This window comes from Salvia hispanica, chromosome 2, assembly GCF_029641045.1.
Source record: "Salvia hispanica isolate PSC_SH4W2 chromosome 2, Shi_PSC_v1, whole genome shotgun sequence".
Lineage (NCBI taxonomy): Eukaryota > Viridiplantae > Streptophyta > Magnoliopsida > Lamiales > Lamiaceae > Salvia > Salvia hispanica.
Window position 1 is genome coordinate 13,242,959 of NC_142693.1, and position 17,860 is coordinate 13,260,818.

At 34.5% G+C, this 17,860-nt stretch overlaps 3 protein-coding genes across 3 annotated transcripts; 2 read left to right on the forward strand and 1 right to left on the reverse strand.

Moving 5' to 3' along the window:
* The first annotated feature begins 356 nt into the window (after nucleotides 1-356).
* LOC148931607 (uncharacterized) lies at nucleotides 357-1,187 on the forward strand. Its single transcript, XM_089064533.1, has one exon. The coding sequence runs from the start codon at nucleotides 373-375 to the stop codon at nucleotides 964-966; it is 594 nt and encodes a 197-aa protein (XP_088920659.1). The 5' UTR covers nucleotides 357-372; the 3' UTR covers nucleotides 967-1,187.
* A 9,426-nt stretch (nucleotides 1,188-10,613) lies between these two features.
* Nucleotides 10,614-12,086, reverse strand: LOC125201758 (aspartic proteinase PCS1-like). The gene has a single exon (XM_048099998.2). The coding sequence runs from the start codon at nucleotides 12,022-12,024 to the stop codon at nucleotides 10,756-10,758; it is 1,269 nt and encodes a 422-aa protein (XP_047955955.1). The 5' UTR covers nucleotides 12,025-12,086; the 3' UTR covers nucleotides 10,614-10,755.
* Nucleotides 12,087-15,201: 3,115 nt separating this feature from the next.
* Nucleotides 15,202-16,962, forward strand: LOC125204693 (carbon-sulfur lyase). Its single transcript, XM_048103403.2, has 2 exons — nucleotides 15,202-15,294; nucleotides 16,406-16,962. The coding sequence occupies exon 2, from the start codon at nucleotides 16,421-16,423 to the stop codon at nucleotides 16,847-16,849; it is 429 nt and encodes a 142-aa protein (XP_047959360.1). The 5' UTR covers nucleotides 15,202-15,294; nucleotides 16,406-16,420; the 3' UTR covers nucleotides 16,850-16,962.
* Nucleotides 16,963-17,860: the final 898 nt, after the last annotated feature.

Consider the following 17,860-nt stretch of genomic DNA (forward strand, 5'->3'; position numbering starts at 1 on the left):
ATGGAGAACTAAAATTATTTTACTCAGCCTTTTCAAATTCTTGAATTCCTTACTAAAATTCCTTTTCAAATAATCGTATCAAAATTGAGGGAGAAAAAATCTAAAATCTAAGAATCCAACAAAATCACCCTACAATTAATTGATATATATCGAACCTTTTCCGATAAATCATGGACCTACAATTGTACAAGTTGCTAAAAAACGAACATATGATTTAAATGCGAATAGTAACGCAACACAGTACATGATGATAAAAAAAAGTTGGTGACAAAATAGCACGTACCTTTCGAAGATACAAATGTAACACTTCAGCACCTTACGCGTATGAGACATCTACATACTTCTATTATAACGTGTTAAATTCATCATTATATGTTGCTATATTTCATCTCACAACTCACTTCCAACATAAATTCAATGGAAAAAAGTGTGAGCTTTTCCGGCTCTCTAACCAAATCCGCTGCATGGGCTTGGTTGGAGCGCCGCTCCGGCCGGCCCGTGACGGAGCTTAACGCGCCGAGGACTAAGTTCGACGCCAAGCCGTCGCGGCACAAGGCAGAAGCCGTGAGAAAATTTCAAGAAAAATCAAACTCTACTAGCAAAATTGATGCTAATTGTCCAACAAAAACTATTCAAAGTGAGGGTTTCTACTCTCTTCTCGATCGATATGAGATCGAGAGGATTTCGAGGCAGCTTGATCACTACATAGAGTCTAGCCGCGGAGGCAGCCATGGTGGCCGGAGAGTGGAGGCGGACAAGGCAAAGAGCAACCACCGAGAAGCAAAGAAGGTAGTTAAAGGATCGTGGTTAGGATCACACGCGCCGTTGGCATGCGGCGCTTCGCGAGAGGAGGTGGTGGATAGGGCAAGTATGGAGTATTCGCGGAGGCGGAGGTCCTTGGAGAAACGCCGTGCCGCGGCGGTGGAACTCGTCGGTTGCCGGCCGCGGCATGGCATTCGTGCCTAAATCAAGCATAATCTATTTTTAGTGTTTTATTATTATTATTATTATTGGTTTCTAATCTTGGATTTTTAATTTTTGTAGTTTGTTGTCTTTGCTTTTTATCCATTCGATTTATCTCTTGTGGTGGTAAAAATGAGATGAGATCAGATGGATAAAAGAATGGTTGAATTTGGATTTTCTTTTGTCGATGATATTTGTACATTTGCATTGATTGGAATATATCGTCGCGTGACTATTTCCCAAAAAATAATATTTCGAGGTTTGAAATATGATGTGAAGAAAAGCGGTACCAAATAATTCTATTATATTTATTAATATTACCAAGCAATTATATATTAAGGGTCCGTTTGATAAGAAATGTGGGATATACCAAGACAAGCACATCAAGATACGAAACATGGGCTTTGTGTTAAGATATACCCATATAAGATTTCATTACTATTGTTTGATAAAAAATATATGTATCAGAGATTGCATATTTATTAACACAAAATGACAAAATTATCCTCTGGGATTTGTATGTATCCAGTTGTTGAATTTGTAAATTAATTTATTAATTAATGGGAGTATTATTAAGTCAACAATGTTCTGCAATTTCCATTGACGCCTTGTTCATCTTCTACAACTTCCACTTTCATATGATGAAACTACACAGAAGAATATTATCCAAATTATTGATCATACTTCCAAGCCATTAATCTACGTTGGCCAGTGATGTTTCTCTCCCTCTATCTCTTTCTCGTTTGCTGCCATGTTATGGCTGACGGGCGATGTCGGCTGGCTTGCACCCTCCGTCCAAATTCTTCTCTCTCTCTCACGGCCAGTCCCAAACTTCAGGACCCTAGCACCTTCGTCCAGCACGGCAGCGAATCTCCGTCGTTCCTCACCCAAAATCCGGTTTGGCCTCCCTATTTCCGCCTCTTTTCCTCCTCCGACTGCAGCCCCTCACCACCATTGTCCCGCGTAGCTCCATCGTTAGCTCGGGTTCGCCATCCATGGTTATTTTCCGGTGGTGAGCCACTCCAAGGTCATCCTGCAGCGTCTGATCGAAGAATACTCGAGCCGCGTGGCATCGCTGTTCTGTCGCTCTCCGGCAACTGAAATCGTGCCTCCAGATGGGGTATGACGTTAATTGACCGAAAGAGGGAGAATCATGAGATGAGTAGAGAGTATTGGAGAGGGAGGGTGATATGACGTTAATTTACGGAAAGGGGAAGAATCATGGGATGGGTGGAGAGTGCTAGAGAGGGAGGGGTGTAATTGGATATCTTGAGAGAAAAGTGTTGTATCCTACCAAATTCGTCGGATACATAAATTAGCGTAACTTTGCATATTTAGCCGGGCCGAGATGGGCTCTGGAATTATATAAGGCTTCAAGTTAAGTATTTCTATGATATCAAACAGATAGAAAAGTCAAGATATAAATCTCTATCTTGGCATTACTAGCTTATCAAACGGGCCCTTATAGGTTAGCATTATAATTTGGACTCTATACACAATTGTGCATGACTGCATGTTTTATTTGTTCATTATTGAAATAATTGATTGATTTGGTAGTGTCTAAAGATATTTAATTTGTTCAATTTCAAAATGGTATAAACACATTAAATCTGTATTGTTGGTTGGTTACGCATGGCTTCTGTCTATGATTTTAATGATGAAATGATATATTCAGTATATAGGTTAATTATGTGACTGGAGTAATAGGTGGGTTTTGTTTTATGTTTGTTACGCACTTTATTTTAAATTTTAAAAGTTGAAGTACAATATCATAAAGTACAACACTCCACACATTTATTAATGGGCCCACATTTTTAATTGGATCAACCCAACATACAATATCGTCTGTTATGATATAAAGCCCATTATATTTCAAAATTTATATAATCTTAGCCCATTTTCCACCATAACGAATAGCAACTAATTTGTTATACTGACTATAATTTTTTAAATTTACGCTGGGTAATAAACGCACAGCATTACCTACCATTTTGCAGTATATTTAAAGGGGATAATTACAGCTAATAATATGATATTTGAGGAAAGTATATTTTAAGAATATCTTTTAGAAAAATTAAGCTAGGTAATAAAGATAATAAATAGTACAGTAGAAAAATAAAGCTAGGTAGTAGAAGCATAGCATTTCCTACGACTTTGTATTTACTCTTCTAATTTTACTCAATAAAATGCACATTCTTTTAGATAAATAAAAGTACGAAGTGGGGAGCCATCAGCCATGAAAGTCTTACTAAAGGATAAATTTAAAAGAAATAATTATAAGTAGTTTATAGCCTTAATTTTGATTAAAGTATATTTTATATTTCAGCTATTAAAATAACTTTAAATAGTTTGAAACTTGCAAAGAAATTTGTAGCTTTAACTCTTAAATAGCCTAAAGTCCCAAACTTTAGTTTTCTTGGTTTGATTTATGGCCGATTATTTTCAGTGCCAAATTTATTAATGTGGATTTTTTAATGTGAATTTTTTCCCCATATTTCATGACCAAAATAATGTTGATTGTAAGATACTTCATCCGTCCCAAGATAAGCGAGTCATATTCTTTTTTTAGACGTCCCACTATAAGTGAGTCATTTCCCTTTTTAGCAAAAAATCCACTCTCTTACTTTATTCTCCACCTACTCTATTCTCTATTTATTTCTCTACTTTTTCCTCTATCATATTTTACTTTTTCCTCTATCATATTTTACTTTTTCTACTTTAAGAGCATTCACAATGATTGGTCGATGGAGAGACCTTTCTCATCGGCCCCCCATCGGCCAACCATTGCAGGGAAGGGCAATCATCCCCTGCTGTGCACAGCAGGGACTGTGCCAATATTTACACACACAAAATATTAAACTATAATAAAATATATTAATATTTTAATTTTAAATTAAAATAATGGTATGTACGTAACAGCATCCCCTGCTGTGCAATCACCCACAGCAGGGGATCCAAATCCTGCAGGGAAAGGGCCTAAGAAAGGCCATTGCTTCTCTCTCCCTTTTGGCCGATGTATCGGCCATGACTGATTTATGTATATTAGTGATGGCCAATGATAGGGCTTTCATCGTGGAAGAAGGGTCTATCATCGGCCCTTGCACATATTTTTTTTATTCAATAATTTATAGTATACACTATATATACTCCATAAAAAATTTATTTAAGTTTGTATCTTGTTGTATTTTTTTTTTCAATATTGTAATACAACAAAGATTTGCATATTAATATTTTTGCATTCAAATTTATTTAATTTGATAACATATTAAATATAAAAGTGCTAAAAAATTAAAATAAAATAGTGATTATGTGGAAATGAAATGGAAAATGATAGGCCCACTGGGAGGACCCTTCCATTGCAGGGAGATAGACTCTTTAATAAAATGATGATGTGTAAATAATAATAAAAAGAAGAGCTCTTTGGGAGGGCCCAACCATAATGCTTAAATATCAATTGTTTATTGCTTAAATCTCGTGAAAAAAAAAATGCTTCGTTTATCTTCCATCTGAAGATGGAAGGAGTACTGTGTAACTTCAAATTTGTTCGAATGGCCATTTTTTAATGAAAAAACACTCCATATTAGTTATTGGAAAAATGAAGTCTTTTTGGGTCGTTGTGTAAGAAAAATTCACATTAATAAACCAATCGCCCTAGGAATATGTCCGAGTCATCCGACGTTGAAAAATGACTTCAATGCCACAAATCAAACTATTCATTAAAGTAGACACCATTTAAAATATACTCCTACGTACCTCCACATCAAAATTAGGCAAGTGGAGACTATTTCTCAATAGTTACCTTGACAACAAAACTTACTTAGTCTATTAAATTTTTTATATAGAATTAATCAACTTTGCTAAAATTTCATTTTATAGCCAGAAAACTAAACTACATTTTCCTCATTCCGATACAACAAAAGTTGAATTTGATAATATATCCACTTTCTAGTCTTTTTGAATAATTAATTTAATAAAACAGGCATACAAACACAAGCGAAGTTAGGCAATATACTCTTCTGAAAAAAAGAGAGAATAATACACATTACACTAAAAGTTCGTTTTTTTTCTCTCAATCAATACAACAAAAAGTCTAGTTTGTATATTATTACTATTATTATCATCATCAGTACGTACATCACACAATGACAAACTTTGTTCATTGTGTAATTTAAACCCACATTTCTATTTTTGGATTAAACCCACAAACTCTGATTCATTGTGTAATTTACGGACACATACCTTGAGGTCAAATAGAATAATGTTACCACGTAAAAATGAAACATAAATAACAAATTGGGCCAAATTTTCCTCATTATTACTCAATTAACGTTATCATAAATTATCTTAATTATCATTAGGACCACAAAGAGCATAAACTATCTTAATTATCATTAGGACCACGAAGAAAATGACAATGTATTTATTAGTATAATTAGATATTTTGTTTGTAATAAGTCTTTTTCTTGCCAACTCAAAATAAGAAAAAAGAGTCTTTTTCTTGATTTCAATAAGCAAGCCCAAAAAGGGCTTCAGACAAGAGCACGCAGCTGGTGCTTACTGGATCACGCGGAAATGCTCCCTTTTTTTCAATTTCAAAAAATATTTAGGGTCTCATATTTGTAATTTTAATAAAAAAATGTTATTTTTCATTTTCAGTCTCATTTGTGACATATTAGATGTCTTGTTTTATTCTCAAACTCCATGTGTTTGAGTTTGATAGACGACCCACAAAAGATTCACCCATAGCTAGGTTGAAAACTCCATGTGTTTGAGTAATACTTGGAATATGATCAGCAATATTCACAATAATCGCGAAAGATAAAATTGAATTTATAAAGCGATCTTGGTCTACCACTTTAATTTGCTTTAATTTATTGCACATTTGCAGCTGTTCAATTTAAAAAACCCTCAAAGCCTACTTGTACATTTCAAATGTACTATACTTTTTACTTCCATAGTAGCTACCATTTACTAGGTTGAATTTAATAAAATAATTCTCCAAACTTTTATGGTCAAGATAGTCCATGAGATTCGATCGGATTTTTTTACTAATCTTTGGTCATCACGCAGTTAAGTTCTCATAAACTATCGCCTCCCTAGGAGTTACTCCTACTATCTCGTTAATCCTCTTAAAGCATGAAAATGTCTCGATCTTAGACATCGCTCCGATAAAGCTAGTTATTGTTTATCTTCGTATATTTTTCTTGTTTTACTTTTTGTTGTTATCATCTGCCTCTTTGGTTGTCTGTGCGCTGCGAGATATTGTGAGATATATTTAGGCCTAACATTATTGTGAACGAATTATGATTATTTTTTTGTGAATGAAATATATAAAAATATTAATTAAGTACGGTCTGCATACTCGTCGGTTGTTCAGAGTATGTAAAAGAATATATAGTAGATGGTTTAGTTATTGTTCAAACCATATACATTACTATATGATAATTGATAGATGCAGTTCGAATAGTCGAATGCTTTTTGTCATTCATTATTACTCCATATGATAAGATGATATAAAAGAACATTAAATTAAAAAAAATCCAAGATATGCATGTCTACTATCTACATGACCAAGTCGTTGAGCTAGCACACGGTACTACCTAGAAATCATTAATACTTAGCAAAGTTAACATAATAATACATTCATGTATTTTGTATACTAGATTCTGAAGTAAATTTTTTGTATATAGAGAGGCGGGTGGGGACCATATATGTTTGGGTGTGGTTATATGATAAACTCTCTATTATTCTATTAATATGAATTATTACAAGTATAATTCTTTTGTAATTGAATTCAAAAATCAAATTTTTGCATTCCTCTTGTAACTGAAATTCATAATTACGTAATTATTCAACAATAGAATGAATATATATCATATTGAAATCAGAAATAAAGAATCACATGAGAGGTGCAAATGCAATTAGCAAAAAGGCAAGATAAACTTTAATGAAGGGTGATGATGTCCACATTAAAACTGGAAACTAAGACAAAGGCCCCCACTTAATGTTATTGGGCGGCTAACAACTCAAGATTGTTGAAGCTAAGCAATGATGATGATATATGAAGTTAAAGTTGTGGATCAAGAACAAACTTTGCATTATTTCGAACATTGTATCTGATTTTATGTTAATTTTTACAGCTAGCTAAAGCTAGTGTGTTAGCTCATTGTCCAATGCCCATGCTTAAGAAATATCAACTTTTGCGATGCTGCTTCTGATTAATTAATTATTACCCATTTCATACATTGAAAAAGAGATTAAATGAGTCAATTCCAGCAAGGCAAAAACTACTTTCTCTGTTTACATTTTGTTTCATGCATCATTGTCATTTTAAATTTGAAGCCGTTTAGTGGGACTATTGTTCCAAATCAGAGTAAATTTAAAATCATTTTCTAAATAATTTTAAAATTCGGTACTTATTTGAGGACATTTTTTTGTGGAAAAGGAGACACTTTTTTGACAACGGGAGAGTATTCATTATAAAAAAATAAAAACAACAAGAAGAGAGTATTCATATCACTCACGCTTATATTCATAAGTGTATATGTATAAGTATTTGTCATGTCATTTGTGAGTAATCGATTTAAATGGAACTTATTTTATCTAGCAGTCAACGAGACAATTATATTAAGAACACAAAAGACAAATAACAGTAATCAAGGGAGTGTTTATTATGGCTGATGATTATTTAAATCACAAAAATGTGTTAAATTACGACTAGTTCTATAAGATTTGAAAATGAGTTACTTACAAAATGTTTTGTACTATATCATATTTCCATTTCATTCTATCTACCAAAATTAGTCTTATACCAAAATTAGAACGTTACTCTCAATTTATTATTGATATTTTATTTTTCTCTTACTTTATCCATATTTCACCTTTCTCTCATAATCTACTCACTTTAAATATTTCTCATTAAAATTTGTATTGTCCGCCAATAAAATTATTTTTTATAGACGTACAAAGATCAAAATTTCTCAATTTGTTGGTAATGCTCAATGCAATGTGTTTAATTAAAGTGGGTAGTATTTTTTTACTTTTTTCTTGACTATAGCCCAAAAACTTTTTGGTCATACACAAGTTAGCAGCTTCTAGTGCTAATAATATGTTTTAGTCCATATTTAACGATTAATCGCATTAAATATGGATCAAAACATATTATCTAGGACTATGACCATAAGCTAATGTGTAATATAAAAATGTGTTTTTTTGGTAAATTATTTGAGACCAATTTTGGACTTCAATTTTTTTTACTTTACTTTCCTTTTCTTTTCCCTGTTCTTTCTTATTACAATGAAACAGTGTCATTTTGAGTATTATCAACATACATTGTTTTGAATACGAATAAGACGATTGAGAAAAATTGAAAATTCGTAATTTAATATTCTATTTATAATTTTATGTGATTGACCAAAAATTCATAAAATCTTATGATTCAAATGACTATTAACTCAAATTTTTAATATACTCCAATCAAAAATCATCATATAATAATCCAGAAATTGCAATAGAAAAAAAAAAGGGAGGTTTGTGATGAATTTTCAATCATCTAGCGTCCATGATATTTGCAGGTTTTTTTTGTCATTTTTGTCCGTTTATAATAAGTGTATATTGTTTCATACTTAATTAATTATTGAACGTGCTATTTTTGTGTGACAAATGAAATACTATAAAATTATTAACCATATTCAAGTCTTTTATATTCATGATATTTATGATGAATTCATCACTTTGTTGCAAAAATTTGTGATCACAAATTCAAGTTATATAAATTGTAAGGATAAGACCACGAAGATTTACTCTAACAATGAAAACATCTTTTCAGTGAGAAGATAATAGACGGTAAATCTCTCAAAGAACAGAGCAATATACAAAGAAAATATACAAGTTACAAAAAGAACATAACTAAAATGAAGATATAGTCGCAATCTAAGAGCCAACTGATTCACTTGTCACGTACGCACATAGCACACATGTTAAATCGTACAACTCACAAGTAATATGTAAATGAAGGAAAAACATGTAGAAAACAAGTAAATCGAAGATTTGATAGCTTAATATTGCACAAACATCACATAGGCCACACACGAAAATTGATTTTACAAAAGATCACAAGGGAATACATTGAAAGACACTAGATAAACGACTACTTATACCCTAGATTACACCCACTACCACAATCACACCGTCACTTCAAATGTCACATATATGCCTCTCACACACATATGAGAAATCAAGAACTTCTGAGAATCACTTATAACACCCAAAAACCGTCACTCAAAATCTTCTTTGACTTAAGTACCAGAACACTAAGAATTCCAATTCAACATGATAAAAAATAAAAAGTTCTATTTTTAAATTCATACATCATTCGTCCCCAAAGAGTATAAACTTTGGGTTCGACATGAGTTTTAATGCATTATTGGTAAAGTAAAAGAGATTGATAGAGAAAGTTTTTTTAAGTATTGTTAATGGAGATTGGGTCTCACCTCATTAGAGAGAATATAGTTTTTCAAAATTGAAAGTTTGTACTCATTGGGGATGGACGAAAAAATATATATTGCACTCTTTTAGCGACGGAGGGAGTATATTTTTAGCCGACAAATTCATATATATTCTGCAACAAACTAATGAGTGCATCACACAGATCCAATACAATTGGATGTTTGATAAATTGAAACCGCGTTAAGCTCGCAGCCGTCAATTCCTCATAATATCATCCAAAACAGTCCACGTGACAAGGGTGAAAGCCAAAACAACAGAATGATGATAGAGATTTAACTAATTAAAAAATACTAACTTGTAATTACCACATAATAAAATCACTAATCATATCCATGTGCAAGAAAACGTGGTACACAAAAAGTTAATTATTTAAACAGAGTACGAAAAGAGTGTTTGTCATCCAGGTATCAAGCAAGCAGCAAATCTAGAGCCCACCACTGCCCAACATTATTAATTTTATAGGTGGAAATTTATTAGATATTTAAATGCTCTAGGATTTAGTACAGATATTTGTTCTCTACACTTTTACCGTCCATCAATGGTAAAATAGGAGAATAAATTGTTGGGAAATTATTTTACCACTATAGATATTGAATGAGCATGTGTTTCAAAAAAAATTGGGGTCAAACTTTGAAAATCAAATTTTCTACTACTCCTAAAATTTAATTTGGTGATGGAACTTTGGCATAGCTCTCTAGACTGTGTATTCATAATTTAACAATTTAAATTTATAGGGCCCCGGCCCCTTCCTAAGTCAAAATTTATAATACTTTACAATCCCAATATTTTTTCGAGCAAACATGCACCAAACATGGATTATTAAAGTTATTTTTGTCCATTTTTAGATTTCTATAGTGACTGATGATGCACTCTCATGTGGAAATTTCTTCTATACTGTTGAGGAAGTATATATGTAACTGTGATAAATTAATATCCAATGATTTGTTGACTTATCCATTATCTTAATCTCTCTTATAGTATGAATCAACTTGTTAAACAAAGTACTTAAAAAAAATGTTACTTTTGCCGGTAGAGTTGTGATGATACCTAAACATCATTGTTTGTAGGTAGTGTTTTATACTATGAAAAACAAAAATGTCATAGTAAAATATTTATTCTATTGTCTAAACTAGCCACATAAATAAAGTAAACATGTCGCCTTAATACATAAAGTGAATAAAATAATTTAAAACAGGTAAATCTCCCAAAACTATTGGCTAATAATATTACACTCTCCACTACTACAAAAACTATACTACTACAAAAAAAAAAAAAAAAAAAAAATTATACAGCTTTACTACAATCCGCAACTCCAAAGCCGACCCGTCGACGGACCAAATCAAATTCGACCCACAAATTCCGCTGATGGAAATTGCCAATAATATTACTGGCAACCCCCAAAGCCTCGGACCGCCCTATCGCAACGCAGTGGACCCCACCTCCGACGTGATCCAGAATCCGATCTCTGCCGATGCTGATCTCCACCGATCCATCAAACTGGAACGCCATGTCGCCTATCAGCCGTCCGATCTCGATCGCATTCCCGTCGAAGCACATGTCCAGCGCCCCTTGGTACACGTAGTCCTTTTTCAGCCTGGGCCCCACCGCCCTCGCCACGTGCTCTTTCACCACTTGGTAGGCCGCGTCCACTAGGAAAGTGTACTGCGTGCCCGAGTCGATCATGGTCTGCCCCGACCCGCCCGAGTCGGGGCGGAACACGGAGGCGGACACGTTGAGCCTCCGCCTCCCGACGCTGATCCCGGACATGGGGACGGTGTAGGCCAGCGGGTCGAGGTTGGGCATGCGTTGACCCTGGGGGAAGGTCAACAGGGGGATGTAGCGGAAGGTTCTAGAGTTCGGGTTGTGGCCGAGGTAGAACATTCCGGTGGGGTTGGCGGCGGAGATGGAGCGGCGGACGGGGATGCAGTAGGAGAAGGAGGGGATTTTGGCCTGGGAGACGAAGGAGAGGCGGCCGCGGTTGATGCCGAGGATGCCCTCGGCGTCGGGGGCGGAGGCGGCGGCGCAGCCGAGGATCAAGGGAGGGGTAGTTTGGGAATTGGAGAGGGTGATTTTTTCGCGGACGAGATTGCCCTCGGCGAGGGTGCCGTCGGCGTAGAAGTAGGAGTAGTGGCAGAGGCGGTTCTGGTCGCAGGTGGTGGGGAGGGTGAAGTCCGGGATGCGGGGCTTGCAGATGGGGTGGGTGCAGGGGAGGACGGAGAAGGACGACGAAAGAGAGGGGTCGAATGAGGGACGGCGGCGGCATTGGATCCAGGAGAGCTGGCTGCCGGTGTCGACCACCATCTGCTGGGACTGGGCCGGGGTGCCGATCGGGAGGGAGATGATGAGGGCCATGGAGTAACGGAAGAGGGATTTGTAGGTGTAGGGGAAAGGCGGCGATGAGGAGGAGGAGAGGTGTTTGGCTGATGATAGGTGGGATTTGGAGATTGGGGCGGAGGTGAGGGGGAAGGAGAGGGAGAGGGGCTTTTTTTGGAGGGAGAGGTGGAAGAGGGAAAGGGTGAAGAGGAGGAGGAGGGTGTGTGCGGAGGAAGGCATTTTGGTGATTGGGAGTGGGAGTGATGGTGGGAGGTGGGTGCGAATTTAAATGGAAACTATGGAATTGAAGGGGAAAGGGAAAACGCGGTTTCCAGCTTTCTCATAATTGAGTGGTTGAATCTAATTATCACCAAACGCCTACTTAGCTTCTAACTCAGTTAAGCATCACTTCCATTTAGGTTTTAGGTTGACTACTACTTTTTTTACTATTCTTACTATAGTCACCCCTTCCGTGTTCTACAGTAATTAAGTCATTTAGTACGTTCTATAATACTCCCTTTGTCCACATTAATTCATACTAGTTGACTTTACACAAATTTTAAGAAATATAGTGGACAGTGAATTGAAAAAAGTTTGTTAAATGCGAGTCCTATTTTTATATGGAACACTAATTTTACACTCCCTCCGTTCTAGATAGTTTGTCCCAGTTTTCCATTTTGGTCCGTCCCACATAGTTTGTAATATTTCACTTTTTACCATTTTTGGTCGTGGACACCAGATTTTACTAACTCATTTCTACTCATATTTTATTATAAAACTAATATAAAAGTATGACTCACATTCCACTAACTTTTTCAACTCACTTTTCATCACATTTCTTAAAATCTGTGTCCAGTCAAAGTGAGACAAACTATATGGGACAGAGGGAGTAAAAAAAAGTGAATGAAATGAGTTAATGAAACGTAAGGTTCGTTACCAAAAGTAATAGTGCTAATTAATTGGGGACGGACGGAAAAAGAAATTGGTGTTAATTAATGAGGGCGGAAGGATAGTAGAGTCAGATGGGCATAGTTGCAAGAAGAGTCATTTTCTTTTCTAGCAAAACCAACACATTTCTTCTTCCTTACTTTATTCTCTATTTATCTCTCTATCTTTTTCATTACTTTATTATTCTTTACTTAACTCATTTAACACAATTTTTCATATTTTATTTATTCCAATATAGCATCTATTTTAGTTTACAAACTAATAAACCGGTTTAGTATTAATTAAGTTAGCGGTTAGGGTTAGATCATATTTTAATTGATCCAACTGCCGGAACATAGAATCTAATGGCTATGTTGAAAGATGAACCTCAATTGATGGAGCATAAATTAATCATGTTTTAAAGATACTATGACTATTAAACGCACGATCAGTTAATTCGATAAGCTGAATCCAAACTAGCTGCAAGTTCGAATTCGTTATAGTTCAAAATGCGCACTAAGAGCATTTCCAAAGAGAAAAGGTATATTGAGAAGATATATTTCTCATTTACCTTCTCAGAACAGTTAGTATACCTTCTTAAAAAGTAATAGACTCCAAGGAAAAAAGATAAATTAAAAAGCAAACAAAATAACTAACTTTATACATTTTCTACTAAAAAGAGGTAAAGATACATTCTCAAAATGAAAGAAGGTATAATATATTTTCAAATACTCTTTTTATTGAAGCATAAACTTTTATAAAGAAGAGGTAAATATGATAGTTATTTCTATTTACCTCTCTCCCTGTCTAGTAAAGTGTTATATGCAATTTTGAAAATTTTAGTAATAAGCTTTAAATTTCGTTCTAAGAAATGAAAATAGGGATGTGTGTGAGTGTGTGTGACAAAAGAAAAGCCAGCTGTAAATATTAAAAGGAGAAAGAATAAGAAGAATATAAAGCATTCTAGAAAACGACAACAAAACGAGTGAATAAAGAAAGTTGGGGATATATCACAATTTAAAGAACAAGAATCCATATTGTTAGACTGTTATACACGTAGAAATAACAATTCCAACACATCGTTTTAATTAATATTCCGTTCATCCACCATTTAAAAACATATTTCGACTCAATACTGATTTTTAAAAATTATTTAATTTTATATAAAATAATAAATATATATATCTCACTTTTATATATTAATTTTATAGTAAAATATGGTGTAATGAGTTAATGAAATATGAAACCTATTATTTATAAATGGAGAAAAAGTAAAAGTATTTTTAGATGACCAATAATTCAAAAATACTAGTGCTTTTATCAAATTTGATATAAATGTCCATAATCTGACAATGGTCAGTGAATATAGTGATTGAATCATCGAGAAACATGTAGAAGATAACCATCAATTTACATATGAAATGACCAAGAGGTAGATATCTATCAATTTAAATAGGAAATGACCAAGAGGCAAAATAGAGCAACAAAATGAGGACGGAGTAATAAGTGACCAAAATGTTTTTAGCTAATTTATGCCTTTTCTGATAAAATTGATCTTGGACGAAATTATCAGTCAATTTTTCATAAAATTACAATGACAAAATTTTATCATTGTCTTTCCTAGCTAAATTCGAAAACTAATTTTATTTCTATTTCTATGAGACTATCCCTCAATCCTAAATTATTTTATCTCGGCCATCTTTTTGCATCAACCGTTTTTTTAATTTTCTTAAGATGCATATCAAACATGTGCGCAAGTGCATCGTACTATTTCGATCAATTCAAATTATGGAAACCAACTCGTGTGGCAGGCCTCAACATTCTGCGCACATTTGATATGTATAGTTTTTTAAAGTTGCTTATACAACGCAAACCAAACTTATTCTCGGTATTGCACGCATATGTTTGGTATACATAACATGAAGTTAGTACATTCTTAAAATATCAAAATAAACTTGCGCGTGCATTGTCAAGGCCAAGCACTTGCATGTTTGTTTAGGATTGATATACATAGTATGAATTTGGCCAATTCATATATGCATACCAAACTTGACATGCCTGGCCTCGGCACTATGCATAACTAGTTTGATATACATAGTTTTATACTACTATTATGTATGGCAAACACATTCTAAAGTATAAAACATTTAAAAGAGGATTTACGTACATGGCAAATATAACTAAAAATATCGTCATCATAGCAAAATAAAGGAACGAGCAGGGAAACAAGAACATAACTATGACGACGGACGACAACAATAGCAAGATGAAGTTGGAGAGACATGTGATAAATGGATAGAAATATATTTAATTTGAATGAAAAACATTTATTATTCTTTATCTCAAATAAAAATATCGGTCAACTATTAATTTGGACTACTATTGCAATACTCAAACTACCGGTTGCTAAATAATGTTTTGGGGGGTTGCTATAATTTTTTAAATAAAAGGGGTCGCATTAATAATATGGATAAGAATGAGGATATTGATAAAGATTCCATAAATTGGTTCATTTAACTTGTGACCGATTCAAAGCAGCCTTAGCCTTTACTCTTTCTCCACATTTGACTCGCCTGGTACAAGGTATCTCCTCCATCACAGCTGTAGTTATTTAATTTGTATAAATCTCTGCTGATTGTATTTATTTCTGCAGTTACTTTTAGAATGATGTTTGAACTGAATCGCTAATTAAGAAGTTAATTTATCGGTTAATCTTAATCCAATTTGTAATGTTTTTTCGAAATATTTTTGTGAATATTAGGTTTTTGAATGAGCAGTGAATTCAAATTAATGAGATTTATGAGCTAGTATTAATGCCTTGACTTGCATTCATGAAACATGTGATTGGATAAGCATTGGCAAGAAACTCTTCTCATTCGGCTCAAAACCAGATGAGATTAATGAGGAATTTAGAGATGCCTGCCTATCTATGAACATCAATCATATTGTGATTAATAATTTGATTTGATTTTTGAAATTGAGTTTGCATAACAAATTGTTAGCTGCAAATGAGATTCACATATTCATTTCTTGGTCAAAATAGTTTAATTTTCCTTCTTACAATGTAGTATGTGTGAATGATATCAAAAAAGTTTCTTGAGTAGTTACACAGAGCTCACTTGACTGAAACTTTTTCTATGACAAGAGTTATGTTTTGTTACCAAGAAATCAATGAAAAAAGTCACATTTTCAGTAGGAGTGCATTCGGTTTCTTTGCAATTGACACTATGTTGACTAAGTTCATCTCATGCAACCAGTATTTCAACTCATACACCGTTTTGGAATTTGACTCGAGGTTACAAGCATTTATGGTGTGGAAATTTGATGTGAGATGTGAGAAGTTTAGCACCCTAAACATGTATTATTCTTAGAGCCAATTTTTCATGAATATATGCTGTATGCAGTTGGTAATTTGGTAATCCTATGCCTTTTTCTTTGTCAAATTCTCTATAGTAGTTGTTTAAATGAATTTAGTCACTGGTCAAAATCCCTAAATGCAGAAGGCAGCTGTATTACCTACATAAGCATGTAGATTTGAGTAATCTCTAATCAATTCTACTTGCTATGACAATGACTGATCTTTTAGGTTCAACCAAATTGGATATTCTGCTAAATTGTTTAATGGTAGATCGGACGTTAATTACAATGTTAATTAGTATCACAAGACGCAGTAACTTTGCATAAAATCTTGCAGATATAAGCATTTGCAATGGACTCTGAGGTTGTGATGCACGATGGTGGATGTCATTGCAAAAGAGTAAGGTGGAAAGTTGAAGCTCCCTCGAGTGTGGTAGTCTGGCAATGCAGCTGTTCTGATTGCTCGATGAGAGGAAACACTCACTTTGTTGTCCCGTCCCAGAAATTCGAGCTCAACGAAGATTCAAAACAGTTCCTAACAACATACACGTTTGGCACGCACACAGCAAAGCACATTTTCTGCAAAATCTGTGGAATTACATCATTCTACATTCCACGGTCAAATCCAGACGGTGTAGCTGTTACATATAAATGCGTAGATCCAGGAACACTAAAACATGTGGAGACCAGGCATTTTGATGGACAAAATTGGGAGAGCTCGTACAATAGGTCAGGCATCTCCGCATGTTCAAAAATTCTACCAAAAGGTGATGATGATTAGGTTTAGATGTTCCAACATGTGGACTATGCTGTTAATTTTATAGTTTCTAGTAACACCATACACATTATGTGCTTGGAAATGGTTCATATGATATGTTAAAAGCGATTCCTGCCCCTGCTCATGCCCCGATGATTCGCCCCCCACCTCATAAGTCATATGGTTCCTGTTGAAGAGAAAAATGAACATGCCACACAAGATTTTCTGTTCACTACAACACCTTAGTTCACGTAATATTATTTTACCTTCTTCTAGGATCATTCACCAAACTCATTGTTGATAGTTGCATTGCTAGATCAGTACTAGAGTAGTTGCTTCTTGAATTAGCTTGATCGACTGGCCATGTCTTCGGCAGGACTAGTCCTCTACTTCACATATGGTCGGCCATACATGAGATAACATAGCATAGCTTAGCATGTACACGGTGATAGGGTTTAGGGAAGTTAGGATTACCCTCTGAATGCTGGAGCCATCCACCATATATCTACCACAATTATCACATTCTTCTCCTGCGAATAATATTCATATTTAATATAGTATGTGGTATTAAACAAAAGCTTATTTGCATGATTGTTATAGGGATTGCAGGGGAATCATGCTACATTCAGGAAATCAGTAATCAAACGTAAATTATACTCCTCTGTCCTTTAAAGTAGACAACATTTGTCATTTTGGGAAAACCTTAAAATTTTCTGCTGCAGAGGACTAAATCAAATTTTAAGAGATCAGAACTTCCCTACCTAAAAGTCTAAGCATAATTGAAAAGTATCACCTTTACATTGTGCCTTGAAAATAAGCATTTTTTCGCTTTGCTTCATCGTCTTTGTGGCCTTAGCAAGAGCACGGCAGAAAATGCTTTTCCCAACATTGAATTCAACTCCATATGCTTTGGATACAGCAAGCTCCATCTTCCAACTTAGCAGAAACTCCCAATCCCAATCTAATAAAAGAAATTAAAAATTAAAGTCCCAATCCCAATCATTAAAACTACAAAATTTGCAAGAAGAATAGGTG

Coding starts and splice junctions, on each gene's coding strand:
- LOC148931607 (XM_089064533.1), top strand. CDS start 373: ATGTTGCTATATTTCATCTCACAACTCACTTCCAACATAAATTCAATG.
- LOC125201758 (XM_048099998.2), bottom strand. CDS start 12,024: ATGCCTTCCTCCGCACACACCCTCCTCCTCCTCTTCACCCTTTCCCTC.
- LOC125204693 (XM_048103403.2), top strand. CDS start 16,421: ATGGACTCTGAGGTTGTGATGCACGATGGTGGATGTCATTGCAAAAGA.